This window comes from Lagenorhynchus albirostris, chromosome X, assembly GCF_949774975.1.
Source record: "Lagenorhynchus albirostris chromosome X, mLagAlb1.1, whole genome shotgun sequence".
Lineage (NCBI taxonomy): Eukaryota > Metazoa > Chordata > Mammalia > Artiodactyla > Delphinidae > Lagenorhynchus > Lagenorhynchus albirostris.
Window position 1 is genome coordinate 116120289 of NC_083116.1, and position 26497 is coordinate 116146785.

Here is a 26497-nt window from a genome sequence, read left to right on the forward strand (position 1 = left end):
GATAAGGAAGGCTAGTGGGACAGGGAGATTGCGATTATAAGTTGAATGCTCAGAAATGACCTCACTTACTAGAGAGTGACTTGGAGAAAAGATCAAAAAGAGATGAAGGAACATACCATGTAAACGTGGGGGAAGAGCATTCCAGGTAGAGGGATCAGCACGTGAAACATCAGAGCGGCTTGTGCAGCTGGAGCAGAGTAGCTGATGGTGCGGGGAGGGGGTGGATGTTAAGAGATGAGGTTGGGGGCTTCCCTGGTGGCGCAGTGGTTGAGAGTCCGCCTGCCGATGCAGGGGACACGCGTTCGTGCCCCGGTCCGGGAAGATCCCACACGCCGCGGAGCGGCTGGGCCCGTGAGCCATGGCCGCTGAGCCTGCGCGTCCGGAGCCTGTGCTCCGCAACGGGAGAGGCCACAACAGTGAGAGGCCCGCGTACCGCAAAAAAAAAAAAAAAAAAAAAAAAAGAAGAGATGAGGTTGGAGAAATAACTAGAAACCGTATCTTATAGAACCTTGAACCTTGTAGTGCATTATAAGAGAATTGGCATTTGCTCTGAGATGGGAGCCACTGGAGGGATTTTTTTTTGAGGTGTAATTGGCATATAATATTTAATATTAGTTTCAGGTGTACAGCATAATGATTCAGTATATGTATATATTGTAATTCTAGTTAGCATACATCACCTCACATAGTTGAAAAAATTTTTTCTCATGAGAACTTTTACGATCTCTCAACAATTTGCAAATGTACAAATACAGTATTATTAATTATAATCATCATGCTGTACATTTCGTCCCCAAGACTTATTTATTTTATAGTTGGAAGTTCGTACTCTTGACCCACTTCACCCATTTTGCCCACCTCCCACCCCCTCCCTCTGGCACACCAGTCTTTTCTTTATACCTGTGAATTCGTTTTGTTTTTGTGTGTAGCTTCCACATATAAGGGAGATTATACAGTATTTTCCTTTCTCTATTCTATCCGGCTTACTTCACTTAGCATAATGCCCTCATGGTCCATCCATGTTGTTGCAAATGACAAGATTCCTTTCTTTTTTATAGCTGAATAATAGTTCATTGTGAACATGTGTGTGTGTGTGTGTGTACACACACACACACACACACACACACACACACACTGCATTTTCTTTATCCAATTTATCTATCTATGGACACTTAGGTTTTTCCATGTCTTGGCTATTGTAAATAATGCTGCAATGAACATGGGGGTGTGGATATCTTTTTGAATTAGTATTTTTGTTTCCTTTGGATAAATGCCCAGAAGTGGAATTGTTGGATCATAGGGTAGTTCTATTTTTAATTTTGGGGGAACCTCCATACTGTTTTCCATAATGGCTGTACCAATTTATATTCCCACCAACAGTACACAAGATTTCCCTTTTCTCCATATCCTCATTAATACTTGTTGTCTCTTGTCTTTTTGATGATAGGTATTCTAACAGGTGTGAGGTAATATCACATTGTTTTTGCATTTCCCTGATGACTAATGATGTTGAGCATCTTTTCATGTACCTGTTAGCTATCTGCATGCCTTCTTTGGACAAATGTTTGTTAGATCCTCCACCCATTTTTAAATCAGATTTTGAGGTTCTTTTTTCTTGCTGTTGAGTTGTATGGGTTCTTTATATATTTGGGATGTTAACCTCTTATCAGATATATGATTTGTGTGGAGAGTTTTGAGAGACATGATCTGACTTAGAGTTTAGCAGGATCACTTGGACTGCTGTGTTGAAAATAGATTATAGAAGGGCAAGGGTGGATGCAGAAAATGGTGGTGACTTGGACCAGGGTGGTCCTTGTGGATTTCATGAGGAATAGGCCAGTTTGGGGTATGGTTTAAAATAAAAGCCAACAGGTTTTGTTGATTGAACAAAGGGTGGTAGAGGAATGAAGCATGACTCCAAAGTTTTTGGCATGAATAATAGGAAGAATGGATTGGCCATTATTAATAAGATGGAAAAGACTGTGAGAAGAATAGGTTTGACGGGACAGTCCAGAGTTTCATTTTGGACATGTTAAGTTCGAGGTATTAGACATGCAAGCGAGATGCCAAGAAGGCAGTGGATATGTAAGTCTGGAGTTTAGGGGAGCACTCTAGGCTGCAGATAGAAATGCGGGTGTCATCAGAATATAGATGGTTTGAAAAATCATGATACTGGATGATATCACCAAGGGATCTGATGTAGTTTCTCATGAAGAGGAAAAGTCCAAGCCTTGTGTCTGGGGACACTCCAGTGTTGAAAGATCAGAGGGCTGACTAGGAACCAGGAAATTAGACTGAAGTAGAAGGAAAACCAGGAAAGTGTGGTATCCTGCAAGCTGAATAAAGGAGGTGGTCCAAGGAGGATGGAGTGCTCAACTGTTGAATGCTGTTGCTAGGTCAGAGAAGAGAAGGGCTGAGAATTGATCAGTGGTTTTAGCAATGATGCAGACCTACTGAATCAGAATGTCCAGGATTAGACACTGATGCCTGAATCCCATCTCCGGAGATTAATTTAATTGGTCTGAGGTACAGCCTGGACACCAAGGTTTTTAAAGCTCCCCAGGTCATTCTAATACGCAGGCAAGGTTGAGACCCCACTGTCTTAGTTAACTGCCTCTCTTAAATTGTGAAATGCCCTTATTATCAGAAACGGATGTGGCTGGAGTAATTACACACAGGAGTATTTATCCATAGGCTTGTTCTTGGATACTTTGGGATCTGAAAACTATAAGCAGATCTGAAAACTGATTAGTAACCACTAAAGGGATTAGCTATTTAGCACCTGTCTCAAAGTGGCTATTAAGCTGAAAAGCCTTTGCTTTTCACTCTCTGCAAATGTTTGATTTTTTGTTTTGTTTATCCTCAGAAGACCTTTTATTTTGAGTAACAAGGGTAAGTTTCAAGTTAATGAAAAAATTCAGGGGAAATCTTGATGTAATTGATCTAAAGAAAACCAAACAAACCTGAACTCAGATCAATAATTAAGCATTTAAAAGAGTTAAGTACATCTTTTCAGAATTCTGAATATTTCGCACCTCAAAAGTTGGCTCCTAACAGGTATAGAAATTTTGTACCTCATTAAAGATTTAATCTTCTTCATTTTCTCGCCACAGACTCTAGAAATTATTTAAATGCTTTAGTAAATTTGAGCTGAGTTGGTAGCTGTGGACTTTTAAAAATTAAAGAACATCATGGGTGAGCTGTTTATCAACAGGTGTTGTTCGTAGGCTGGTAAAGTTGGATTCTGTGGCCAAAGAGAGGAAGGATCCAATGTATTAGAACAAGACCAAGGTAGAAAATAGAAAAAGTCTGAGTTGAAATAGAGGCTTAATTATTGCAGGCTTCCAGAAGGATGCCGAGTGTCTGGATTAGCCCTTCTCAGCCCAGGTTGGGTTCTGCAAGAGAATTAAGCCCTAACGCCCTAAGGCCTTCATTGTATCAATTGAATGAGCTCTCTTATTCATCCTTAATGGGGCTAGCTGTGTACCATCCTTGGGAGAATGGAGAAAATAGTCACTCAAATAATCAATTGTCTCTAGGGCTTGATTCTCTAGCAGGACCCCAGTTGAGAAAGGCTGTTTCAGGTACTAATCTGTCTTCTTGGATGACATAGTAGTCTTTTCAGGTACAGGTCCTCAGGAAAGAAAGCAAAAAAGAGCCTGTTGTAAAATTGCCAAGAAATTAAAAAGAATAATCCCTTTATTAGAATAGTTATTAGTAAAATAAACACAAGAACACCTTGTACAAATCTCAACAATGATATTTTGAACAACTTAATGTGTATCCTTCCAGACTTTTGTCTCTGCACATAAACTGATATGTAAATAGAGTTTACTGCAACGAGTGGGATCATGCTCTTCATTTAGTTCAGCAATTATTTTTCCCATGAACTATTATGGACGTTCTTCTATATAATTTCATACAGATTTGCCTCTTTGCAAGGGTTGCATGATATTCCATAGTTCGGTTGTTACAAAATATATTTTACCACTCTTATGTTAATGGACATTTGGATCGTCGCCAGTTTTTCAGTTCTGAACAATGCCATGATAAACATTTGTTCAAAAATTCTTGAGAGAGAGAGAGAGAGAGAGTGTGTGTGTGTATAATTATTTCTATATTATAGATTCCAGAAGTAGAATTGTTGAGTCAGGATGAGTACCTTTTCCTTTTTTTTATTATATAAATTTCAAATACATTCAAAAGTAAGGAATAATATAACAAACCCCCGTTTATCCCAGATCCACTTCAGTAATTATCATCACAAGCCAGTTTTGTTTCCCGCTCACTCGCACCCACTCCCTCTACTGCAACACTGGGTTAATTATGAAACAAAGACATGCCATTTCAACTCTAGATATTTCGGTATGTGTCCCTAAAGGTTAAGGACTTTTATAAAACATAATCATGGGCTTCTCTGGTGGCGCAGTGGTTGGGAGTCCACCTGCCGATGCGGGGGACGCGGGTTCGTGCCCTGGTCCGGGAGGATCCCACATGCCGCGGAGCGGCTGGGCCCGTGAGCCATGGCCGCTGGGCCTGCGCATCTGGAGCCTGTGCTCCGCAACGGGAGAGGCCGCAGCGGTGAGAGGCCCGCGTGCTGCAAAAAAAAAAACCCCCCAAAAAAAACACATAATCATGATTATGTTATCATACCTAAAAATTGGCAATAATTCCTTAATATCAGTGTTCAAATTTTCCAGATTGTGTGTGTGTCTGTCTGTCCGTCTCTCTCTCTCTTTTTTTTTTTTTTTAACAGTGGCTTGGTTTGACATGATCCAGACAAAGTCTACACATTGCGTTTGGTTGATATGACTCTTAAGTCATATCAACTTTCCTCCTTCTCTTATTTTTTCTTTTCCTTATAATTTATTTGTTAGGGAAGCCATTTGTCCTGTAGAATTTCCAAATCTCTGGATTTTGCTGATCATATCCCTGTGGTGTAATTTAGTAAATCCCTCCCCGCCCAACCAATCCCCATAAGTTGGTAGTTAAATCTGGAGGCTTATTTCAGATTCTGGTTTGATTTTTTTAATCTAATTTTTATTTTATATTGGAGTATAGTTGATTTACAATATTGTGTTAGTTTCAGGTGTACAGCAAAGTGATTCAGTTATACATATATCCATTCTTTTTCAGATTCTTTTCCCATATAGGTTACTACAGAATATTGAGCAGAGTTCCCTGTGCTATACAGTAGGTCCTTGTTGGTTATCTATCTTATATATAGTAGTGTGTGTTTGTTAATCCCAAATGCTTATTTGTCCCTCCCTGCCCCATGTTTCCCCTTTGGTAACCATAAGGTTGATTTCAAGATCTGTAAGTCTGTTTCTGTTTTGTAAATAAGTTCGTTTGTATCATTTTTTTAAATTATATTCCACATGTGAGCGATATCATATATTTGTCTTTCTCTGTCTGACTTACTTCACTTAGTATGATAATCTCTGGGTCCATCCATGTTGCTGCAAATGGCATTATTTCTTTTTCTGGCTGAGTAATATTCCATCATATATATGTACCACATCTTCTTTATCCATTCCTCTGTCAGTGGACATTTAGGTTGCTTCCACATCTTGGCTATTGTAAATAGTACTGCAATGAACATTGGGGTGCATGTATCTTTTTGAATTACGGCTTTCTCCAGAATATATGCCCAGGAGTGGGATTGCAGGATCATAGGATAACTCTATTTTTAGTTTTTTAAGGAACCTCCATACTGTTCTCCATAGTGGCTATACCAATTTACATTCCCACCAGCAGTGTAGGAGGGTTTCCTTTTCTCCACACCCTCTCCAGCATTTATTGTTTGTAGACTTCTTGATGATGGCCATTCTGACACGTGTGAGGTGATACCTCATTGTAGTTTTGATTCGCATTTCTCTAATAATTAGTGATGTTGAGCATCTTTTCCTGTGCTTTTTGGCCATCCATATGTCTCTGGAGAAATATCTATTTAGATTGGTTTGATTTGTTTTTAAAGAATACTTAATAGTTGATTGTGTACTTTATCTGTTTTTTCTCTTTTTGTGATGTTAGTGGCCCTTGCGATCATTGCCTAGATCCGTTATTTCATTAGGGGTTGTAAAATAGTGATATTTGAATTTTATAATTAATTCCTGAGTTATTAGCACAAATACTTTATAAAGAGAAATTTTCACTCATCAGTGACTTGGTTACCCTGGTGGGAAAAGGAAGCTATATGCTTAATTTTGCCTTGATCAGTTTTCAAAATCAATGAATTCGTTTGTTAGCATCCTCCAAGAGTGACCAGTGAGGTTTTATAAGATCATTATGAACTCATAATTTTAGTGATAGTTGATGTGTTTCAGTGCTTTATAGTTATTGTTCTTCTTAACGCTCAAATTGTCCCATCTTTGGCCAAAAACTGATTCCGGTTGGCTCCTGAGTCTTTGATATGAGTTTAGTAGCTTCTTTGCTTCTTGGTGTGTTAAGATGTACCAGGATCATCTTAGACATATCTGGAATCAATGATTCTTTCAAGGAGTCCTGGTTTCTTTAGTGAGGGATAATGTTTACAGACCCCAATCGGGGCTTGGAGGTTGTCATTGCTACTGAGTTGGTCATTACTTTGGGCCTTTTTGGTAGACAGTGCTGGGGAAACCACCTCATGAATTCATACTGATGTCCCAATTCAAATTGAGGACTATAGGATTTTTACTTCTGTGATTTTGTATTTGTATCTCTTATGCTGAAAAATCTGGTTCCTCATGATATTAAGTTAACATCATTGTTTGTTGTTTTCTATACTGTAAATATATAGCATTTTCAAAATACCAGTATTAGTATTATCACTAACAGTATGATTACTGGAAACTGTAAGATTTCTTTGCATTTATATTTTTTTCCTTAGGTTATATCCTCTTAGGAAAATACAGTCGAATTGCTGTGTTTTTAAGCCGTGTGATAAATTAGTTTCTCTCTTTTGTGGGTAAAGCCATCAACCGGATGCACAGGTTCATTTGTTTTGTTTTGCCCCAGCTGCAAATTCAGACGGTATGTTCATTGGCAAACAGTGTCTTTAGGCAACATTTTAAAAATTATTTCATTTTCTTTTATAATTATGTAAAAATCTTATGTATCAATCGTTTCAAATTCCAAGAAGTGTAACCTCTATCTGTCCCTGTCCCCTTCATCATGTTTTTTCCCTCCACCTATCAGTAGCCATTTTTGTTACCTTTTGTTTTATCTTCCATTTTGAAAGAATGAAAGCAGATGCATATGTTTATTCACATCCCCCCCTTTTCTTAATAAAAAGGTAGCATTCTGTGCACAGTTTTCAACGTCTTGCTTTCTTGTCTTAACAGGATATTCTGGAGATCTCTCCACAGCAGTATTACATAGATGTTGTTTCATTTCTTTTTATAATGTTTAATATTTTATATTATAATATGAATATGAATATCATTAGCCATAGTTGATTTAATCAGTCCTCACTTCTGATGGACCTGTGCTTCCAAACCTTCACAGGAACACTGTTAATATTTCACAGCCGCAAACTCAAGTTATTTTGTGGCAAAAAATTCTTTTAACAACTGTCTAAGGAATCCATTTCCTGTACATAAAATGAAAATTTTACCATATAATGGAATAATAAAGAAGACTGTGATTTATGAATATATAAATAATTTTGTATTCCGATGGGTATAACAGGAATTACTAGGGTCCTTCCCCGTTTGAAGATGACAAGGCATTTCAGGTCAAGAAATGCCAGGATACATTTCTAAATTCATCTTGTCTTTCTGAGTTTGGGGACCTGCCGCTTTTCCAAAAGAACCTTGTGTCAAACTGTCTCATCCTCGTGATTCAGGCTTAGCTTCTGAAATCCCTACTCTCCCATCCAATGACGGGAGGCTGCCATATTATTTTTTTTCTGTCTTTCCAAATACATTGGTCTGCATATGCTTTTATCTACAGTCTAGGTCTAATTTAAAGAGGAAGGATCAGGTAGGACAGAGTATGATTGAATGAGACTTACTGGTGTGGATCTTAAGCAGTTCTTTCATTTAAATATGAAAAATGAAATATAATTTAGATTTTTTTCCTGCTAAAGCACCAGCCTTTCACAGAGTGAATGCATATATACTCCCGTGTCTTGATTCAGACATTTGTCGTCTTATCACATGAATCTTTCAGAAGAAACAGCACAGGCGATCGTGAGAAGGCTCTGCAGGTCATGCTCCAGGTTCTGCAGAGCTGTGACCACCCGGCCCCCGACATGTTCTGCCTCTGCGGGAGGATATACAAGGACATCTTCTTGGATTCGGACTGCAAAGATGATGCCAGCCGAGACAACGCCATTGAGTGGTAAACCCTCAGCCCTAGTCAGTAGCATGTGCCTCTTTGCAAAGAATAGAATTGCACAGGCTAAGGATCCAGGTCTTTTCCCTGCATATGTGTGTCTGCCTGTTTGCTGGCAGTGAAAAAAAATGCCATAAATGTGGTCTGGGAATTTCCAGATTCCTTTTTCCAAAAGGAAACCGTTAGAAACAGGCTTTTCTACTGGTGACATTCTTTCCACAAGTTCACTCATTTATCAGGGCAAGGAGGCTCAGCACACTCCTTCCCAGCTACTCCTTCCAGAACCTTGTTCCACCATCGTCGTAGCATTATCTTCTCAGTGAGCCGTTCATTACTTATTCATTCATTTATTCAACAAATGTTTTTTGAGGGTTTACTGCATGCCAGAAACTTTCTAGATGGTGGGGATAAAGACACAGGAGATACGAATCCATGCCCTCATGGACCTTGCATTGCTGGTAAGGAAAGTCAGACAAACAAATACAGTAAAATATGTAGGATGTCAGCTGATGGTGAGGGGGAAAAGTTAATCAGGGACGAGGGAAAGGAGGACTGGGAGTTGTCTACAGTTTTATATAGGATGGTCAGTGAAGGTGAATAAAGATGTAGAGGTGATGAGGGAATGAGCCTTGCAGATAACTGTGTTCCACAAGGAGGGGATAACAAGGGCAAAAACCCTGAGGAGGAAGCATGCTGAGCATGCTCAAGGATGGTGAGGCAGGAGCAAGGGGGAGAGTGGCAGGAAATGGGAGAGCAGAAGACCCTTTTACTCTGGGTGAGATGATACAGTGCTGGAATATTCTGAGCAGAGGAGTGACAAGATCTGACATGCATTTTAACCAGAGTACTCTCACTGTTATGAATACATTTTAGGGGGTGTGTCAGCTATCATTTGCTGCATAAGAAGCATCTCCTGGGAATTCCCTGGCGGTCCAGTGGTTAGGACTCTGCACTCTCACTACCGAAGCCCCGGGTTCAGTCCCTGGTCGGGTAACTAAGATCCTGCAAGCCACACAGCTTGGCCAAAAAAACAAACCAAAAAAAAAAAAAAAAAACAAACCCAAGCATCTCCAAAACTTAGTGGCTTAAAACAATGATTTATGATCTCTCATGATTCTGTGGATTGCCCAGGCAGTTCCTCTGGTGGTTCTACTCCGTAAGTGCTGTGCTCACTCCTAAAGTTGTAGTCATGTGGAGAATCAGCAGGGCTGGAAGGTCTAAAATGGCCTCATACACACTTGACAGCTGGTGCTGGCTGTTGGTGGTGAGCCTCCATTCTCTAACGGGTAGTTCTAATCCTGGTAGACCAGCTTTCTTACCTGGTGGGCAGCATTCTCAGAGAGTGGATGTGGAAGCCAGAAAGCCTCTGAAGGCTCAGGAACTCACACAAGGTCAGTTCTGCCACATGTTCTTGGTCAGAGCGAATCACATGGTCAGCCCAGATTCAAAGGGGTGGAGAAACAGACTCCAACCTGTGGGTGGGAGACATGGCAAATGCGTGTGCATAGTGGGATGGGAGGGCTTTGTGGTTATTAAATAATCTATCACATGGGTGACGGCAGAAGCAGGGAACAGTTAGGAGACTACTGCAGAAATTCAGAGAAGAGCTGATGGGGACTTGAACCAGGGTAGTAGTGATGAAAATGATGAGGTGTCAGAACCTGGATATATCGTAAAGGTAGAGCCAGCAGCCTACACCATCCCTCTCCATCACCAGAGCTCGTGGTATCGCTGCTGCATTTAATTCATTTAATTTAATTCTCATTTAATTCTAACTGCTTCCTCTCCCCCTCTCCCGCCTCGTCTTTGTTTTCCTTCCATACACGTTGGACTTTGTCCTCTTCCCTCTTCTCTCCATCTCTACTTTCCCCTGGTGATCCCAGTCACTCCCACACCTTGGAACCTTTAGTTGATCTCCAGTCCACCCTCTATCCTAAGCTTTGGCCCCACATCACCCCTCTCTTTGCCCACCTGTTCTACCTCAAGATGGTGCTGGTATTTAAGACTCAACGTGTCTAAGGCTGAAGTCCTTTCCTCCTCTCCGCAAGGGATGGCTTCCATTGTCTTGCTTTCTTACAACCATTCTTTAGCCTTCTAAGCATACACTTTTGGTTAATGTTTGATAACTTTCAGTCGCTTATCTCCACATACAGTCAGTTCCCAATTCCAGTCCTTCTGTGAGCCTTCCCTCACTCCCTACCCATCCTTTCCCATCACCACCACCCCAAATCGGCACCATTTTTTTTTTTTTTTTAGTCTCTTGCCAGGAATGTTCTAACGGTATCCCAAGTAGGCTCTCTGCTTGGTGTCTCTAAAATCTGTCCTTCATAGATTGACAGCTTACTCCTTCTAAAGCTCAAAGATCCAAAATGGCTCTCCACTCCTCATTAAATAAAACTTCAAACTCTTAGATCCCCATTCTAGGCGCTTTGCAGACTTTCTCCAACCTGCCCCTAGCCCTGTTTCCCACTATCTGATATATGTCCAAGTAAACTGAAGTTCCTTAGGAGCTCCCCAAACTCCCATCTCTTCTCCTGCCATTTTCTGTGCCTGGGGTTCCCTTTCTAAATCACTATTGTTACAATTCTGTCCATCTTCATGCCACATCTCAAGCCTCTCTCTCTTTTGTGAGTCCCTCTAGACTTGGGTTTGTGTGGTTTTAGGTTACCACACTCATGAAAAATTAGTATTTTCACTAATTGTGTGTAGATATTATCACTTCCATCATGGTATAGGTTCTTAGAGGGCGGGGACCTTGTTTTATTCTTAGTTAATCCCCAGTAGCACCCGTGCACTGTATGCTCAAGAGAAATCACTCAGGGTGTTGAAGGGAAGGGAAAGGAAGGGAAATTAAAGTTTGGTACAGCCAAAATAGGAAGCTGTGTTCCCAGCGTCGTGGCCAAGAATTGAACCTCCAGGTCAGGAAATTACTGCCAGTGGCTCCTTCAAGGAAGTCAGAGGAGCCTTTTGCATGCACTTGAGAAGGTCGTGGCAGTGGATACAGGAGCAGATAAAGCGGAGTCTTCTGGTCAGGGCATGATGGCTCCGGTGAGACCGTGAGGGTCACCTTGCTCTCAGAGATGTGCAACATGCAGCTCAGAGAGGCAGGGGCTGGTTCAAGGTCGCGGGGCTGGTCAGACACAAACCTGGGACTGCAGTCCCGACTCTGAGTTCAAGACTTGTCTGTCCCCAAGCTGGGCCTGTTTCATTTGTGAATAAGAAGCACAGAGAAGTCACCCTCTCTGCCCTCTTCCCAGATAACTTTTCATAGTAAAAGAAAAATCAAATACAGTAGGATATGGAATTTAAAATCCCCAAGACATACCCGGGGGAGTGGGGGAGAGGTTTCAATTTTATTGGAATTCTGTTGACTAGGGTTGCAATGACTTTCTTGATATCCTCTAGTCCCTCTGAGGGTACTTGTATCATGCCCCAAAGCTCATAAAATCAGATTTTAATTGAGTTTATCATTTATGGTCAGATTTAACTGATAAGTTCTCCCTTCCACAATTTTATGTTTTGTTGGTGTTTGATCCTCCCGTTGTCACACGACTGATAAAATCAGACCTGGTGTACAAAAAGAAATTTTTACATCATTACTTCATTGATCAAATTCTTTTTTTCCTGATCATGATGTCCATACTCACTCGTGGAAGAGAAAGAAAATTTTTATGCGTAGAAAAAAGAATAAATAAGAGCATTAAAAATGGCATGGTTAACCTTTTGGTATAAAAATGGTATTCACAGTTTTGGATCTTGTTTTTTATCCTAATGTAATAGATCCCTGCCCCTTCTCTCACTTTATTATTTTTTTAATAAATTTATTTTATTTTATTTTTGGCTGCATTGGGTCTTCGTTGCACACGGGCTTTCTCTAGTTGTGGCAAGCGGGGGCTACTCTTCGTTGCGGTGCGCGGGCTTCTCATTGCGGTGGCTTCTCTTGTTGCAGAGAATGGGTTCTAGGCACGTGGGCTTCAGTAGTTGTGGTGCGCGGGCTTCAGTAGTTGTGGCTCACGGCCTCTAGAGCACAGGCTCAGTAGTTGTGGCGCACGGGCTTAGTTGCTTTGTGGCATGTGGGATCTTCCCAGACCAGGGCTCGAACCTGTGTCCTCTGTATTGGCTGGTGGATTCTTAACCATTGCGCCACCAGGGAAGCCCCCTTCTCTCACTTTATATGCCACTGCTCTTTGCAATCCAGGATTTTGGCAGTACTGCTTCATACATGAAAAAATAATTCCATTTCATGATATAAGCAAACAGACTGCCTGCAGAGAAAAAGCCTATACCTGTTGTGATTTCCATGAAATAAAAAATGCTCAATGCGCAAATGGAGTATAACTTTAAAAATGATACGTGGACATCAAATTGTGTTCTGCTTTTGGGAGTAGAATCATAATAGGTTTTAAATTTCTTTTGTACCCTTTAATATAGTTTCCTTACTTTATACGATGATCATGGCTTTTATTTTAAAACTCTAAACCCTCTGAAGAAAGATTTTAAAACTCTCTAGTGTTAGTTTCTATGTTGCTATTATGACATTTTAAAAAATATTTATGTATGTATTTATTTATTTTGGCTGTGCTGTATCTTCGTTGCGGCACGCCAGATCTTTAGTTGCGGGATGCGGGCTTCTTAGTTGCAGCGTGCGGGATCTAGTTCCCCAACCAGGGATCACACCCGGGCCCCCTGCATTGGGAGCGTGGAGTCTTACCCACTAGACCACCAGGGAAGTCCCTATTATGACATTTTTAAGAAGCTATCTGACTGCTACATGTGGCTGTTAGTAAACATGGGCGGCTGGAGGAGAGCTGTGAAACAATAAATTAGAGTAGTAAAAATTTTCATGAGAAGGTTGGTTTGTGCTAGTATTTGCACTTTTTCCCTCTACCATAATAAAATGATATAATAGGAATTTGATGGTTCTGTAATTACAGGTATTGCAAAGGGTTTGAGCTCCAGCCATCTCTTTATTCAGGAATCAACCTTGCAGTTTTGCTGATAGTTGCTGGACAGCAATTTGAAACTTCCATGGAGCTAAGGAAAATAGGTAAAGCTGTTTATGACTGCAGATGTTGATATGCTTTGGTAACACAAGTTCAGCATTAAAAATTATGTCCAAATGACCAACATTATATTTCAAAAGGAACAGTTTCTGTATGATAGCACACCTGAGGCAGTAGCCCAAATAAAATGCCCATTTTCTCCTCTAAAGGCTTACATAATGTGGTGGAAACTAGGAAGACTTTTCATAACTTTATCTAAAATTCAAATTCTTAAGGTGTCCGGCTGAACAGTTTGTTGGGAAGAAAAGGGAGCTTGGAGAAAATGAACAATTACTGGGATGTGGGTCATTTCTTCAACGTCAGCATGTTGGCCAGTGATGTTGGGAAAGCTGTCCAGGCAGCAGAGAGGTTGTTCAAACTGAAACCTCCAGTCTGGTGAGTCAGGTCTATGTGTTTTCATCACCCATGTCAATATCTGATCTTGTTCTGAAAGGTTTCCCCCAGGAGGAAAAGGTGTGAATGCCAAAAATAATAACAATTGCTACGTTTTTCCTTCTGACTTCTTCATTAAAGCAAAGTTAGGGCAGAAAGAGCAACTCTTGAGGCCTTGCTTGGTTTTATGTGACGGGAGGGAAGGACAGACAGACAGACACCCCCACACACAATGTATCCCTACATGCTGTCTCCAAGACAAAACTCTCAGCCCTATTAATCTTCTCAGACCACATAGGTCCTCAAGAGCAGAACGTTCTTGGGTATCAGTACATATTGTGCATTTGTGAGAAAGCAGATAGTAAAGCTAAAAGTACACCAAGAAAATGATTTTCATCACAAATGAAAACTGGAACTGAAACACCAATTATAGATATGGTCGAGAAAATGGTGGCCCAGCAGTGGCCCTAGGTTAGCACATTATACAGCCATTAAAATGTACAAGAAGGAATACTTGGAGACATGGAAATGTGTTCATGGTTTATCATTGAATAAGCAAAGCCAGAGGCAGGGTGTATTTTTCTATATCAGTGCTCAGACTTGGACATTAGCAGAACCACCTGTGTTGATTAAAACACAGATTGCTGGGCCTAACCCTTCGGATTTCTGGTTCAAAGGGTCTAGGGTGGGGCCTGAGAATTTGCATTTAGAAATTACAAGCTGACCTTAGTCTGGGGACCACACTTTGAGAGCTACTGTTTTATATGGACTCATTTTAATTAAAAACCTCTGTTTCATATGTGACTCAGAGGAGGGTCTGGGAGGGTTGGGCAATAGCTGACTTCCCAATAGACATTAAGCTCCATTAGAGTTGTGGTTATATTATTGATCGTTATAGTTTCATAATAGATTCTCAGTAGATATTTGTATAATGAAAAAAGGATGACTCATGGATTTGCTCCAACATATTGACAGTGGCTGTCTCAGGGAGGTAGCAGATTAAGAAGTTTGTAACCTGCTTTTTTAACTCTTATTTTCTGATTTGTATAAAATGCATCTGGATTACTTACATAATTTAAGATTTTTTACTTTTAACGATCCGTATTCGTCTGTCCCCTTCTATTTCTCAGCTCAGTGGGCCAATCTGGACTCTCAGGGGTAGGAATCTCAGCGTTCCTATCTAGTTTGACTGTATTTCTTTCCCATCTGGAGGACATAAATTTGACCCCAAAACCCTATTAACCTCTTGAAAGTTTTCTGAGGCTGAGAGAACACAGAGGCCGGCTGAGCTTCCAGCCCTCCTGGAGTGGCTGCTATTCGCAGAATTCTAATTTTAAGGTGCATTGTTGCATCTGAGCCAGACAGAGCTGACTCTGGAGAGGAGACCTGAGGCTTGAATACATTCCTATTACATCAGAACCTGGAGTGACTTACAGTGTTGGTACCTATTGTTGTGGGTTCAAGACCACCCTGAGGTTCACGATTTGCTAGAAGAACTCACAGAACTCAGAAAAGCTGTTCTACTCATGGTTATGGTTTATTGCAGTGAGAGTATATAGATTAAAAGCAGCAAAGGCAAAAGGCACATAGGGCAGAACTCAGGAGAGACCAGGCATAAGCTTCCAGTTGTCCTCTCCCAGTGGAGTCATGGACAGTGCTTAATTCTCCCAGCAATGATATATGACAACATGTACAAATTATTGTCACCCAGGGAAGCTCACCAAGCCTTGGTGTCCAGGGTTTTTATTGGGGGTCAATTATGTAGGCATGAAGCACCCATGTAGCTGACCTTAGTCACTGAGTCCCCAGCCTCTCTGGAGATCACACTGATACAGCATGGCCCAGGGTCCCCACCATGAATCATACTGTTAGCGTAAACTAGCTGGCCTGGCGCAAGGCCCCAGGTAGACAGAGACTCTTATCAGGCAGGATATCCCAGGGGCTTAGAAGTGATCTCTCAGAAGCCACTCAAGGGCCAGACCTTTCTTTGGAATGTATACTTGGACAACCGAGTCCGGCTGAATTAATCCTTTACTACACAGTACCCAAGCAAGTCAGTCAGAGCCTAGCTGATCTGCCTTCCCAGGATAGCTCCAGACCTTATCCTCAAAGGGCAAAATAATACTCTGATACTATCAGCAGAAACACCTCCCCACCAACCCCATTCACTACCAGAGAGGATGTGACCACCACTGCCTGGCAACTGTGTTTTCAAAGAGTTCAGTTTGCCTAAAGAGAGTAAAGGTGTGGTGAGATTGAAGACCTTATAAATTCAAAACCTACCAGGTCAGATCTAATTTTTTTAAAAAGAAAGTACATTGAGTTTAATATTAGTGATTGCCAGAGGTCAAAGAGGGGATGGGGATGGGAAGGAAGTTGGTGTAGCTATAGAAGGGAAACCTGAGGGATCCTTGTGGATGGAAGTATTTTCTGTCTTGACTGTATCAATGTCAGTATCCTGATTGTGATATTATTCTAGAATTTTACATGATGTTACCATTGCGATAAACCAAGGGCACGTGGGATCTCTCTGTATTGTTTCTTATAACTATGTAAATCTACAATTACCTCAAAATAAAAAGGGTAGTTAGAAAAGAAGACACTGAGTTTGAAATTTTTTCATTTTGCAGTTGCTTTGAACTTCAAACCACTTGCTCTTGTTAATTAAGATAGCAAATGCTTGCCAGTCTCTATGCTTTGAACACAATGTACCAAAACTGAGGTTTAGCCCAATGTTCGTAAAAGCCTTGTTGTATGTTTGTTGGACAAGCTTATTTTGCCCCCTTCGGGTTTCTTTTAATTAAGTATGTGGCTGCCAAATTATTAAGAAGCACTTGCTACACACTATGAATTTAAGAAATAAGGCTTTTGGGAAACTTCTTTTAAAGGAAGTAGAATTGAATTCCATTTCTTTGGGAATTAATTTATTGTGCTCATGATTTTTCCAGGTACCTGCGATCGTTAGTTCAGAACTTGTTATTAATTCAGCGCTTCAAGAAACCCATTACTGAACATTCACCCAGGCAAGAACGGCTGAACTTCTGGTTAGATATAATTTTTGAGGCAACAAATGAAGTTACTAATGGACTCAGATTTCCAGTAAGAGATGCTAAATCCATTTTTTTAAGATTAAAAAAAAAAGAAACTGGGGTTGGTACTATCTAATTATTGAATACTCTGAAAGGAAGAAACCCTTAGAGTAATTGAAAATGTTAAGAGATCCATCAGTCTTACGTAGAATCAGCCAGCGAGAGATCAACTCACTAGAAAAAGCTGGCTATATCCTCTAAAATAGTGGTTCTCAACTAGGAGTGATTTTTGTCCCCCAGAGGCCGTTTGGCAACGTCTGGAGACATTTTGGTTGTCACAACTGTGGGAAAGGTGTTGCTACTGGCATCTAGTGGGGTGGAGGCCAAGGATGCCACTAAACCTCCCACAATGCACAGGACAGTCTCCTGCCCCCAACACAAAATTATCCAGCCCAAAATGTGCATAGTGCTGAGGAGGAGAAACTTGGTTCCACAACAATGCAACACTAATAGTAAAATTTTCGAATTCACAGCTGTTTCCTGTTGAGCTTTGGTTTGCCTCCAATGCCACTAATTACTTTTTAAAACGTCATTGAAAAGCAAAATCGCTTTTAGCTTTTCGTTGAGTTTTTGTTTCAATTTTATGATCATCTTATAAGGAGTCATGAGTAAGACATCTAAGCATCCCAGAAACTGAACTTCAGATAATTGTGTTTCGTGTTTATGTCAGAAGATTTTGTGAACATTCAGTGTTCAGAATTTCATGAAACATCGAATAAAAGACTATGTTGTTTGAAATGATTATGATAATGATTTTGTGCCTGGGCAATAAGTTTTTAAATCTTCTGTGAATTATGAAATATTTCAAACCTACTGAAAGGTAAAAAAAAAATAATGGAACAGACCCTCGTGTTATCTCTACCCCAGCTTAGCAATAAACATGTTGCTTTATTTGCTTTGGAAATTCATTCTCCCTCTCTCTCTCTCCCCCTTTTTTACCCCGTTCCTCTTCATCTCTACGTCCTTCTCTCCTTCCTTCCTTCCCTCCCTCTCCCCCAGCAAAATAAAATATGACTGATGGACTGTCACCTCACTCTTCATCCTCTTGCATTTTTTGCAGACTTGGGTACCTACCTGTGGATCCTCAAGTTTACTTCCTAATTTCTCTCTAAAAGTGTAGCCTTCCTCTTTCTTCTCTGTGACATCCTCAGGCAAGCCTTTCTTGGCCCCTCTGTCTAAAGAAGTGTCCCCCACCCCTTCCTCACCATTATTCTGCCTTATTTTCTTCAGAGGTCTGTATATTACCTTACTGCATATCCTTATCTGTTAGTTATACTATCTGCCCCATCAGAGCATAGACCTCCCATAGGGAAGGGATTGTGGGCCGCCGTATCCACCGGTCCTAGAGCAGGGTTGCTGCATAGTAGGTACACGTAGAGGATCTGCGGAGTCCAGAGCTTCCCACGTCCTCACTGGGCAAGAAAACCTATGTGGCATGTTGCCACGCATTACAGAAATCTGGTCTTTTAGGTTCTGGTGATGGAACCAACCAAAGTCTTCCAGCCTTCGTATGTCTCTATAAACAGTGAAGCCTGAGGAGAGGACAGTTTCTCTGTGGCACGTCTCACCCATGGAAATGGTAAGAAAACAGTCATAAACAGCTCTCTCTTTATTCTGTATTATTTAATGAAAAATTCAGTTTTGAAGTAGGAGAGTCAGCTATATTGTAGTGCTTGAAAGAACAGGCACCCATGCCTAACTTCTGAGTTACAGGACTATATGAGAGAGTGTAATCACAGACGGAGGAAAGGAAGCAGGGTTTTCCAAATATATATATTTGTATTATATGTATAGCTATGTGTGTATATACATATGTGTATATATACGTGTGTGTGTATATATATGTATTTATATACGAATGAATATAAACTTGTGGAAAAAAATGAGTTAAACCATGAAGGAAGTGGATAAGGAATAAAGTGAAAGTCCCTCCAAATCCCCCAAACTTGGTATGTATTCCCATCACCAATGATTTGATGGATGTCCATCTATACCTTTCTCTAAGCTCAGTTATATATGTATAATGTGTGTATACATGTATCCATTATATATATAATATACATATGTATAGGGGGAAGAAGCATTTTCATTAATGTGAGATCATATGGTGAGATTTGTTATTTTGCAACTTACTCTTTTTAAACGATCCATACATCGTGGACAGTTTTTCACATAGCACACACTGATCCACCCGATTTTTAAAATGTGATGTTCCCTATATTCCCATATCATGGTGGTGCATTTCTAGGTATGGATGAGCCATAATTTATTTTACCACTGTCCTGCTAATGCACATTTAGGTTTCAGTTTTGCATTCTAGCTGATGGTAAATACGCCAGTGCACATCCTGGTGGTTACACCATACCACGCGCGTGTAGATGTTTCAGGAGCAAAGAGTCCCAGAATTGGACCTGCTGGCTTCAAGACTACATGTTTAAAATTCGATAGCTACTGTCAAATTCGTACCATTCTAATTTATACTCACACCAGCAATATAGGAGTGGAAACATTTTCATTGCCCATTAAAGATATTACGCAAATGCTGGGCCAGGCCTCACGTTTTGTGGTAACAGCTATATTTTCATCTGTATTTGTCTAAAGTGCTTCATCAGATTTTTTCTTTAATAAAATATTTTGTAGTAATAAAGAGAGGTAGCACCTATGACAAGTACATTAGATCTATTTGCTATGTCTGTGTTTTCATGGAGTGTGGGGAGAGTTCTGCCATCAACTTGGCAAAGAAGGATTTTTTTCCCCCTGGAAAGGAGCGTGAGCAATTATGTCTTAATCAGGTAAAAATAAGCAATATCTTCAAAAATAAAATACAACATCAGAGAATAAGGAGAGGCTCAGAATCATATTGGAAAATCTTTATCAGAAATAGTCATGACACAACAACTTTCCATTGTTCAATGGGTATAAAGTTTCAGTTATGCTAGATAAATAGGTCATAGAGAGCTGCTGTACAGCACAGTGCCTATAGTTAACAATATGGGATTGTGCACTTCACATTTGTTAAGAGGGTAAATACCATATTTGTTCTTACCACACACACAAATAAAAACAAAACCCAAGGGACACAAGGACACTTTGGGAGGTGTTGGATATATCTAGTACCTTGATTGTGGTGATGGTATCACAAGTGCTGGCATATGTCCAAACTCATCAAATTATGCACATTAAATAGGTGCAGTTCTTTCTATATCAGTTATACTTCAATAAAGGTACATATGAAAAATATATAGCCATGAATGATATTTCCAGTTGCCTTAGTCTGCTTGAGCGGCTGTAACAGAATACCACAGACTGCGTGGCTTAAACCAGTGGTCCCCAACCTTTTTGGCACCAGGGACCGGTTTTGTGGAAGACAGTTTTTCCACAGACCTGGGGGGCGGGGGGGATGATTCAGGCGGTAATGTGAGCGATGGGGAGCGGCAGATGAAGCTTCGGTCGCCCGCCCGCCCGCCCACTCGCCCACTCTCGGCTCATCTCCTGCTGTGCAGCTGGATTCCTAACAGGCCGCAGACCCGTACTGGTCCGCAGCCCAGGGTTTGGGGACCCCTGGCTCAAACAACAGAAATTTATTTCTCACGGTCCTGGAGGGTGGAAAGTCTGAGATCAGAGTGCCTGCATGGTCAGGTTCTGGTGAGAACCCTCTTCCTGGTTTGCAGATGGTGGTCTATCTTGCCCTCTTCTCACATAATGGAAAGAGATAGAGAACTCTCTCCTGTCTCTTCTTATATAGGGTACTAATCCCATCACGAGGGCTCCACCCTGGTGACCTAATCACCTGTCAAAGGCCACCATCTCCAAATACCATCACACTGGGGGTTAGGGCTCCAACATATGAATTTGTGGAGACACAAACATTAAGTGTATAACACAAATGTAAGCCAGTAACCTTGTCTAATATTTAACAGCGAAGCAACCTTCTCCTCATTGATAAGAGAGTCAATAGCCATTAGTGAAGATGAGCTGCCGTAATGTGCTGGGGTATTTTTCCTGCACTGTGTGCTTTAAATATTTGAGCAAAAGAGAAGAAGCTAGAATAAGATACATACATGGTGTTCATACAGATATATCTCGTTTGAAGAATGCATGTATCTTCTATTAAATTTGCCTCTTTGGTTTCTTTTTTAACCTTTTAAGTATAACACACACAGAAAAGTGCATAACTCATAAATGTACAGTTTGATGGATTTTTTATCAAGTGAACACACGTAAGTAACCAGTGCAACCCAGGGAAGGGAACATTAGCAGGCCCCCACCCCCCAAAGCCCTACTTATGTTCCCCCCTCCAGGTACCACTGCCATGAAGCCCCCTGTCCTCAGTGTTGGGATTCTTGTAGTAGAGGCCAGCCTTGCTTACGTTTTTTGTGTCATTGATGCCACTGTGATGCAAGAGAATTTTCAAAATTCTATTCTGTAACCTCACTATTCCATTGATAGATGTAACGAAACACCTCATTTTTAATTTTTTTTAAATTGATCTATGTCATCTCAATTTTTTCATATTTCTTTTTTTTTATAAATTTATTTTTTTTCGCTGTGTTGGTTCTTCGTTTCTGCGCGAGGGCTTTCTCTAGTTGCGGTGAGTGGGGGCCACTCCTCATCGCGGTGCGCGGGCCTCTCACTATCTCGGCCTCTCTTGTTGCGGAGCACAGGCTCCAGACGCGCAGGCTCAGTAGTTGTGGCTCAAGGGCCCAGTTGCTCCGCGGCATGTGGGATCTTCCCAGACCAGGGCTCGAACCCGTGTTCCCTGCATTGGCAGGCAGACTCTCAACCACTGCGCCACCAGGGAAGCCCCATCGTTTTTTTAATTTTTATTGGGGTATAGTTGGTTTACAATGTTGTGTTAGTTTCAGGGGTACAGCAAAGTGAATCTGTTATACATATATCCACTCTTTTTTAGATTCTTTTCCCATATAGGCCATTATAAAGTATTGAGTAGAGTTCCCTGTGCTATATAGTAGGTCCTTATTAGTTATCCATTTTATATATAGTAGTGGGTATGTGTCAATCCCAATCTCCCAATTTATCCCTCCCCCCGTTACCCCCCAGTAACCATAAGTTTATTTTTTACATCTGTAACTCTATTTCTGTTTTGTAGATAAGTTCATTTGTAGCCTTTTTCTTTTTTTTTTAGATTCCACATGTAAGCGATATCATATATTTGTCTTTCTGTGTCTGACTTACTTCACTCAGTATGACAACCTCTAGGTCCATCCATGTTGCTGCAAATGGCATTATTTTGTTCATTTTACGGCTGAGTAATATTCCATTGTATATATGTACCAAATCTTCTTTATCTATTCCTCTGTTGATGGACATTTAGGTTGCTTCCATGTCCTGGCTATTGTAAATAGTGCTGCAGTGAACATTGGGGTGCATGTGTTTTTTTGAATTATGGTTTTCTCAGGGTATATGCCCAGTAGTGGGATTGCTGGGTCGTATGGTAGTTCTGTTTTTAGTTTTATAAGGAACCTCCATACTGTTCTCCATAGTGGCTGTATCAATGTACATTCCCACCAACAGTGCAAGAGGGTTCCCTTTTCTCCACACCCTCTCCAGCATTTATTGTTTGTAGATTTTTTGATGATGGCCATTCTGACTGGTGTGAACACCTCATATTTTGACAAGTAGTTGTGGAAGAAACTAATCCTACTAAAGTGACTCTTCATACTTTTAGAGCAAAATGGTTTTGTTCTCATGGAATTCTACAAATCTATAATGGTTGCAGGTCTTTAATGGGAATTTCCATCGGTACATATAGTATCTCACTAGTTGTAAATGTGTTACTTTGTGTATGTAGTCTGTAATAAGAAATAGAAAGAACTCTATAAGCAGCAAATGCTAGTTTTCCTTGACTGAGGAAATGTTTTGCACAGTGCTTGGTAGTCGTCAGAGCAAGTGTCTGAGAGAAATATAAATTGCCTTTTTTTCTTTGAGAGGAAGGCTTTGCTTTTGGCTTCATTTACATTTTAAAAATTCTGCAGGTTGTGGAAGCAAGCAGATTAGCCTGGAGTGAAATGATAACTTCTCTGCACAGACTTGCAGTTCTTCCCGGTGTGCTGTGGTGGTGGGAAGCAATCACACAGGCACACGTTCACCTGCAGACAGCACCGCTGTAACATTAGATTAAGGTCTGCTTCATCAGCCGGGGATTCAGAAACGTACGCTGGTCAGTGTTTAACCACCAGCTCTCCAGGGGATATGGGAGCAGAGGGCCGATATGTAGTGTTTACTGATTTCTGTGGTGTAAATACTCCCGTCATGGCCAGTTTCACGCAAGCAACATCAGGTCACCGAGCACAGGGTTAGGAAGAGACGTGCACAACTGGCCTCCCAAGCTGGTGCGAGCTCGCCCAGCACAGCGATGCGGGGAGGCTGCACAGAGCAGGCGCAGATGCAGTGTTTCTCCCTCAGCTTCTCGTGGGCCCCAAAGTCACCAACAGGTGCACTGTGGCCACCATTGCTATCCATACGGGTAGGGCTGCTGGTTTTGGAAAGCTCTTTGGGAGGTGCCTTTTATGCTTATATTAGCGACTGGAACATCTCACACGAAAAGTCTATGCTTTTAACAACAACCAAAAAAAAAAAGTCTATGTTTTTAACACAAAAATCCCCCCTCCCTGAAAGTCTGCATCCTGGGGGTAGGAGGGCGGAGGCTGAGTCAGCACCTAGGGGATCCTGAAGGAGTCCCCTCCCTCTGACTTCCCGGCCCATTTCTCCAGAGCCCACCCCGGCTCTGCTTCCAATGCACTGTTACTGGGGGCTTCTGGCACTGTGGAAAGCTAAAATCTTGAATCTGTTTCCTCATCATGATTTGGTGAAATATCCCCTCTCAGGAAAGATTAGAATGCTGCCTTACAGGAGGCTCGGGACAGGAGGAGAACAGTCACAGCTTTCCTGATTGACCCGCCCGGACACCACCAGATAGCTCATGAAAAACTCCCCTTGCAGACACAGGAGAGCACAGACTTCGCGGTTCCATTTGTATAATATTCCAGAACAGGCAACACTCTCCACAGTGGGACACGTCAGAATAGCAGTTGCCTTTGGGTCGACAGGAGTGGCTGGGAACAGGGGATCTGAGCGAATCTTCTGGGCTGCTGCTAACGTTCTGTCTCTTGGTTTAGATGCTGGTTACAGTGGCTTTTCATTCTGTGGAAATTGATTGAGATGATCACTGTAGCCTTTTCTGAATGTATGCCGTATTTCAGCTTAAAAGTTTAGTAATGATTTAAAAAACACTTGTAGTGGCCCTCTTGATATTCCCCAATCATTATTGGATCCTGTGACTTTGCAGATAAAACTCAAAGTCTTTTATTAAGTATCGAGCCCCTATATAACCCTGTCCTCCTTCTCCTCCCTCCTTCTCCTCTCCCTCCCCGACCCTCAGCCCCAGCCAGACCTTCATCTGTCATCTCACAGTCCCCTGAGCTGGCCCTGCAGGAGTTCACGTCTGCACTTCTGTTCTCATCCTTCTCCCTCCCTGGAATTCGTTCTTCCAATTACCCAAGTCCTAACTTTTGCAGAGGTATCTCTAACCACCCTTTCCCGCCTTCCGTCCTTCCATTGAATGTCTGTTCGCTACCCAGTTGTCTGCATCATGTGCAAAGTACATCCTGTCGCTTATTTATCCGTTTTCCAAAGTGTCTCCCCAGCTGCTCTGCAAGCCCATGCACGACTTCTGTATCTGTATATCTGTAGGACCTATGAAGCAGGACCCCCCACCCAATGCCTATTGATTATGATGTAAAGGGAAAGCGGAGGGGAGCTCCGTGTGGTTTACTTGTTTTTTAAAAAATTTTTTTAGATTTAATTTTATTAATTTTTTGGGCCTCACCACACAGCATGTAGGATCTTAGTTCCCTGACCAAGGATCAAACCCGTGCCCCCTGCAGTGGAAGTGCAGAGTCTCAACCACTGGACTGCCAGGGAAGTCCCTCCGTGTGGTTTACTTCTTAACCAGTAAATCTTCCTCCCAAATCGAGAAGTTCCCTAAAGGTACCCTAGAGTAAACCTACTTGAAAACTTGTGTGGTTGAGCTTTCTATATACATACAGCCTCTTTCAGGCTCTCTCGAATCTGCCCTCATTGATATTTCTGTACCTGAATCCAAAGCAGACTCCCGTTCTCCACCACTACCCTCTTTCAGTGACTTGGAACACATCCCTCCTCTGAAGTACACTCAGTCTTTCTATAAAGATGGGTCTGATGTGATAGCTTTCATGTTTTCATCCACTTTCATCTTTCACAGCTCTCAGTGATTCTCACACAGAGGGGAGGCTTAAAGTCCTGATGATGGCCTCCAAAGGCCTGCATGATCTCCCTAACCTTCTCTCCCACTCCCCCTTCACTCACTCCACTCCCATCTCACTCCCCTCCTTGCTGGTCCCCAAACATGCAAAGCACACTGCTGCCTCAGGGCCTTTGCACTTGCTGTTTCCTCTGCCTGGAACTGGTCCCCCAGTTATCTGCATGGCTCACTCCCTCACCCCCTTTAGCTTTCTGCTTGAAAACTCATGACTTCTTGCCCCACCTTAATGCTCTTTGCTGTGTTATTTGTGTTCATAGCACTTTTCACCCTCTACCATGCTCTTCACTTACTATTTGATTTATTACCTATCTTCCCTCACTTGATTGTAAGCCCCATGAGGGCAGGGGTTTTGTCATTCTCTGTCATGTCCCTGCTGGTATGTTGCCTAGTGCATAATAGGTGTTTCATCAACATGTCTGGATGGATCCTCTCCCATTGGGAACGATCCTCCCAACTGTGCCTGTTGTCATTGCTCCAGGATGGCAGGAAACTTGTCCCCCGATCGCTTGTGGCTGTTCTGAGCCATATGCTCAGTTATTTGGCTCTCACACCTCTCTGGGAGGCTTAGCTGGTCATTTATGGCATTCCTCAGGCTAACCTAATGTATTTGCTTATTTAAAATTATTCTCTGTTGTTGTAATGTATTGGTATTGTAGCCTGTGGCTCTTCTAAAACTGGGAATTCAGACACTCCTTGTGAGGCTTAGCTTTGTTCATAGTTTAAGGGCAAGGGATGGTGGTGGAGGGAGAGGACAGAGTTATATATGTATTTTTTAAGTGCATCTTGTACAGATTGAAATCCCAGTTAGTCTTTGTATTAGTCATGGTAGGCTAGACGCTAAAACAAACATCCCCCAAATATCAGTTTATCTATGATGATAAAAGTTCATCTATGTCTCATGTCATGTCCAGGTTGGCAGGGTCCGCATTCCATCTGGTGGTGGATGGGGAAAGAGAATGTAGAGGAGAGGATTGCTGTGGAGGTTTCTAATGAGCCAAGCCCACAGGTGGAGCACATCACTCTTGTTCACATCCCATTGGTCAGAACTCCATCAAATGACCCCACCTAACTGCACAGGAGGCTGGGAAATGTAGTCTAGTTATGTGCCCAGGGAGAAAAAGAAATGAAGATTGGTGAACACTGACTGGTGTCTGCCACATTCTTGCCTCTCCAAACATTTTTGTGGGTCATTCAAGTTGGGTGGGCTGTTCCCAAACTCATCTTAGAGTTTTCCTGATACGTTGACAGAAGATAAAAGGCTGCTCACTGTGTATGTACTGTATGCCTGTTGTTTCTATTTCATATTTAGATCATTTGTTCTAAACTGGATAAGA

The 26497-nt window shown here is 41.6% G+C and overlaps 1 protein-coding gene across 1 annotated transcript in view; it reads left to right on the forward strand.

The window, feature by feature from the left end:
- The window catches only part of MAP3K15 (mitogen-activated protein kinase kinase kinase 15), a 152705-nt gene that overhangs the window by 84603 nt on the left and 41605 nt on the right, over window positions 1–26497 (forward strand). The window contains 6 exon segments of the mRNA XM_060138461.1: window positions 8152–8322; window positions 13251–13363; window positions 13595–13754; window positions 16700–16850; window positions 18311–18373; window positions 18375–18419. Of these exon segments, the coding sequence (XP_059994444.1) occupies window positions 8152–8322; window positions 13251–13363; window positions 13595–13754; window positions 16700–16850; window positions 18311–18373; window positions 18375–18419 (703 nt within the window).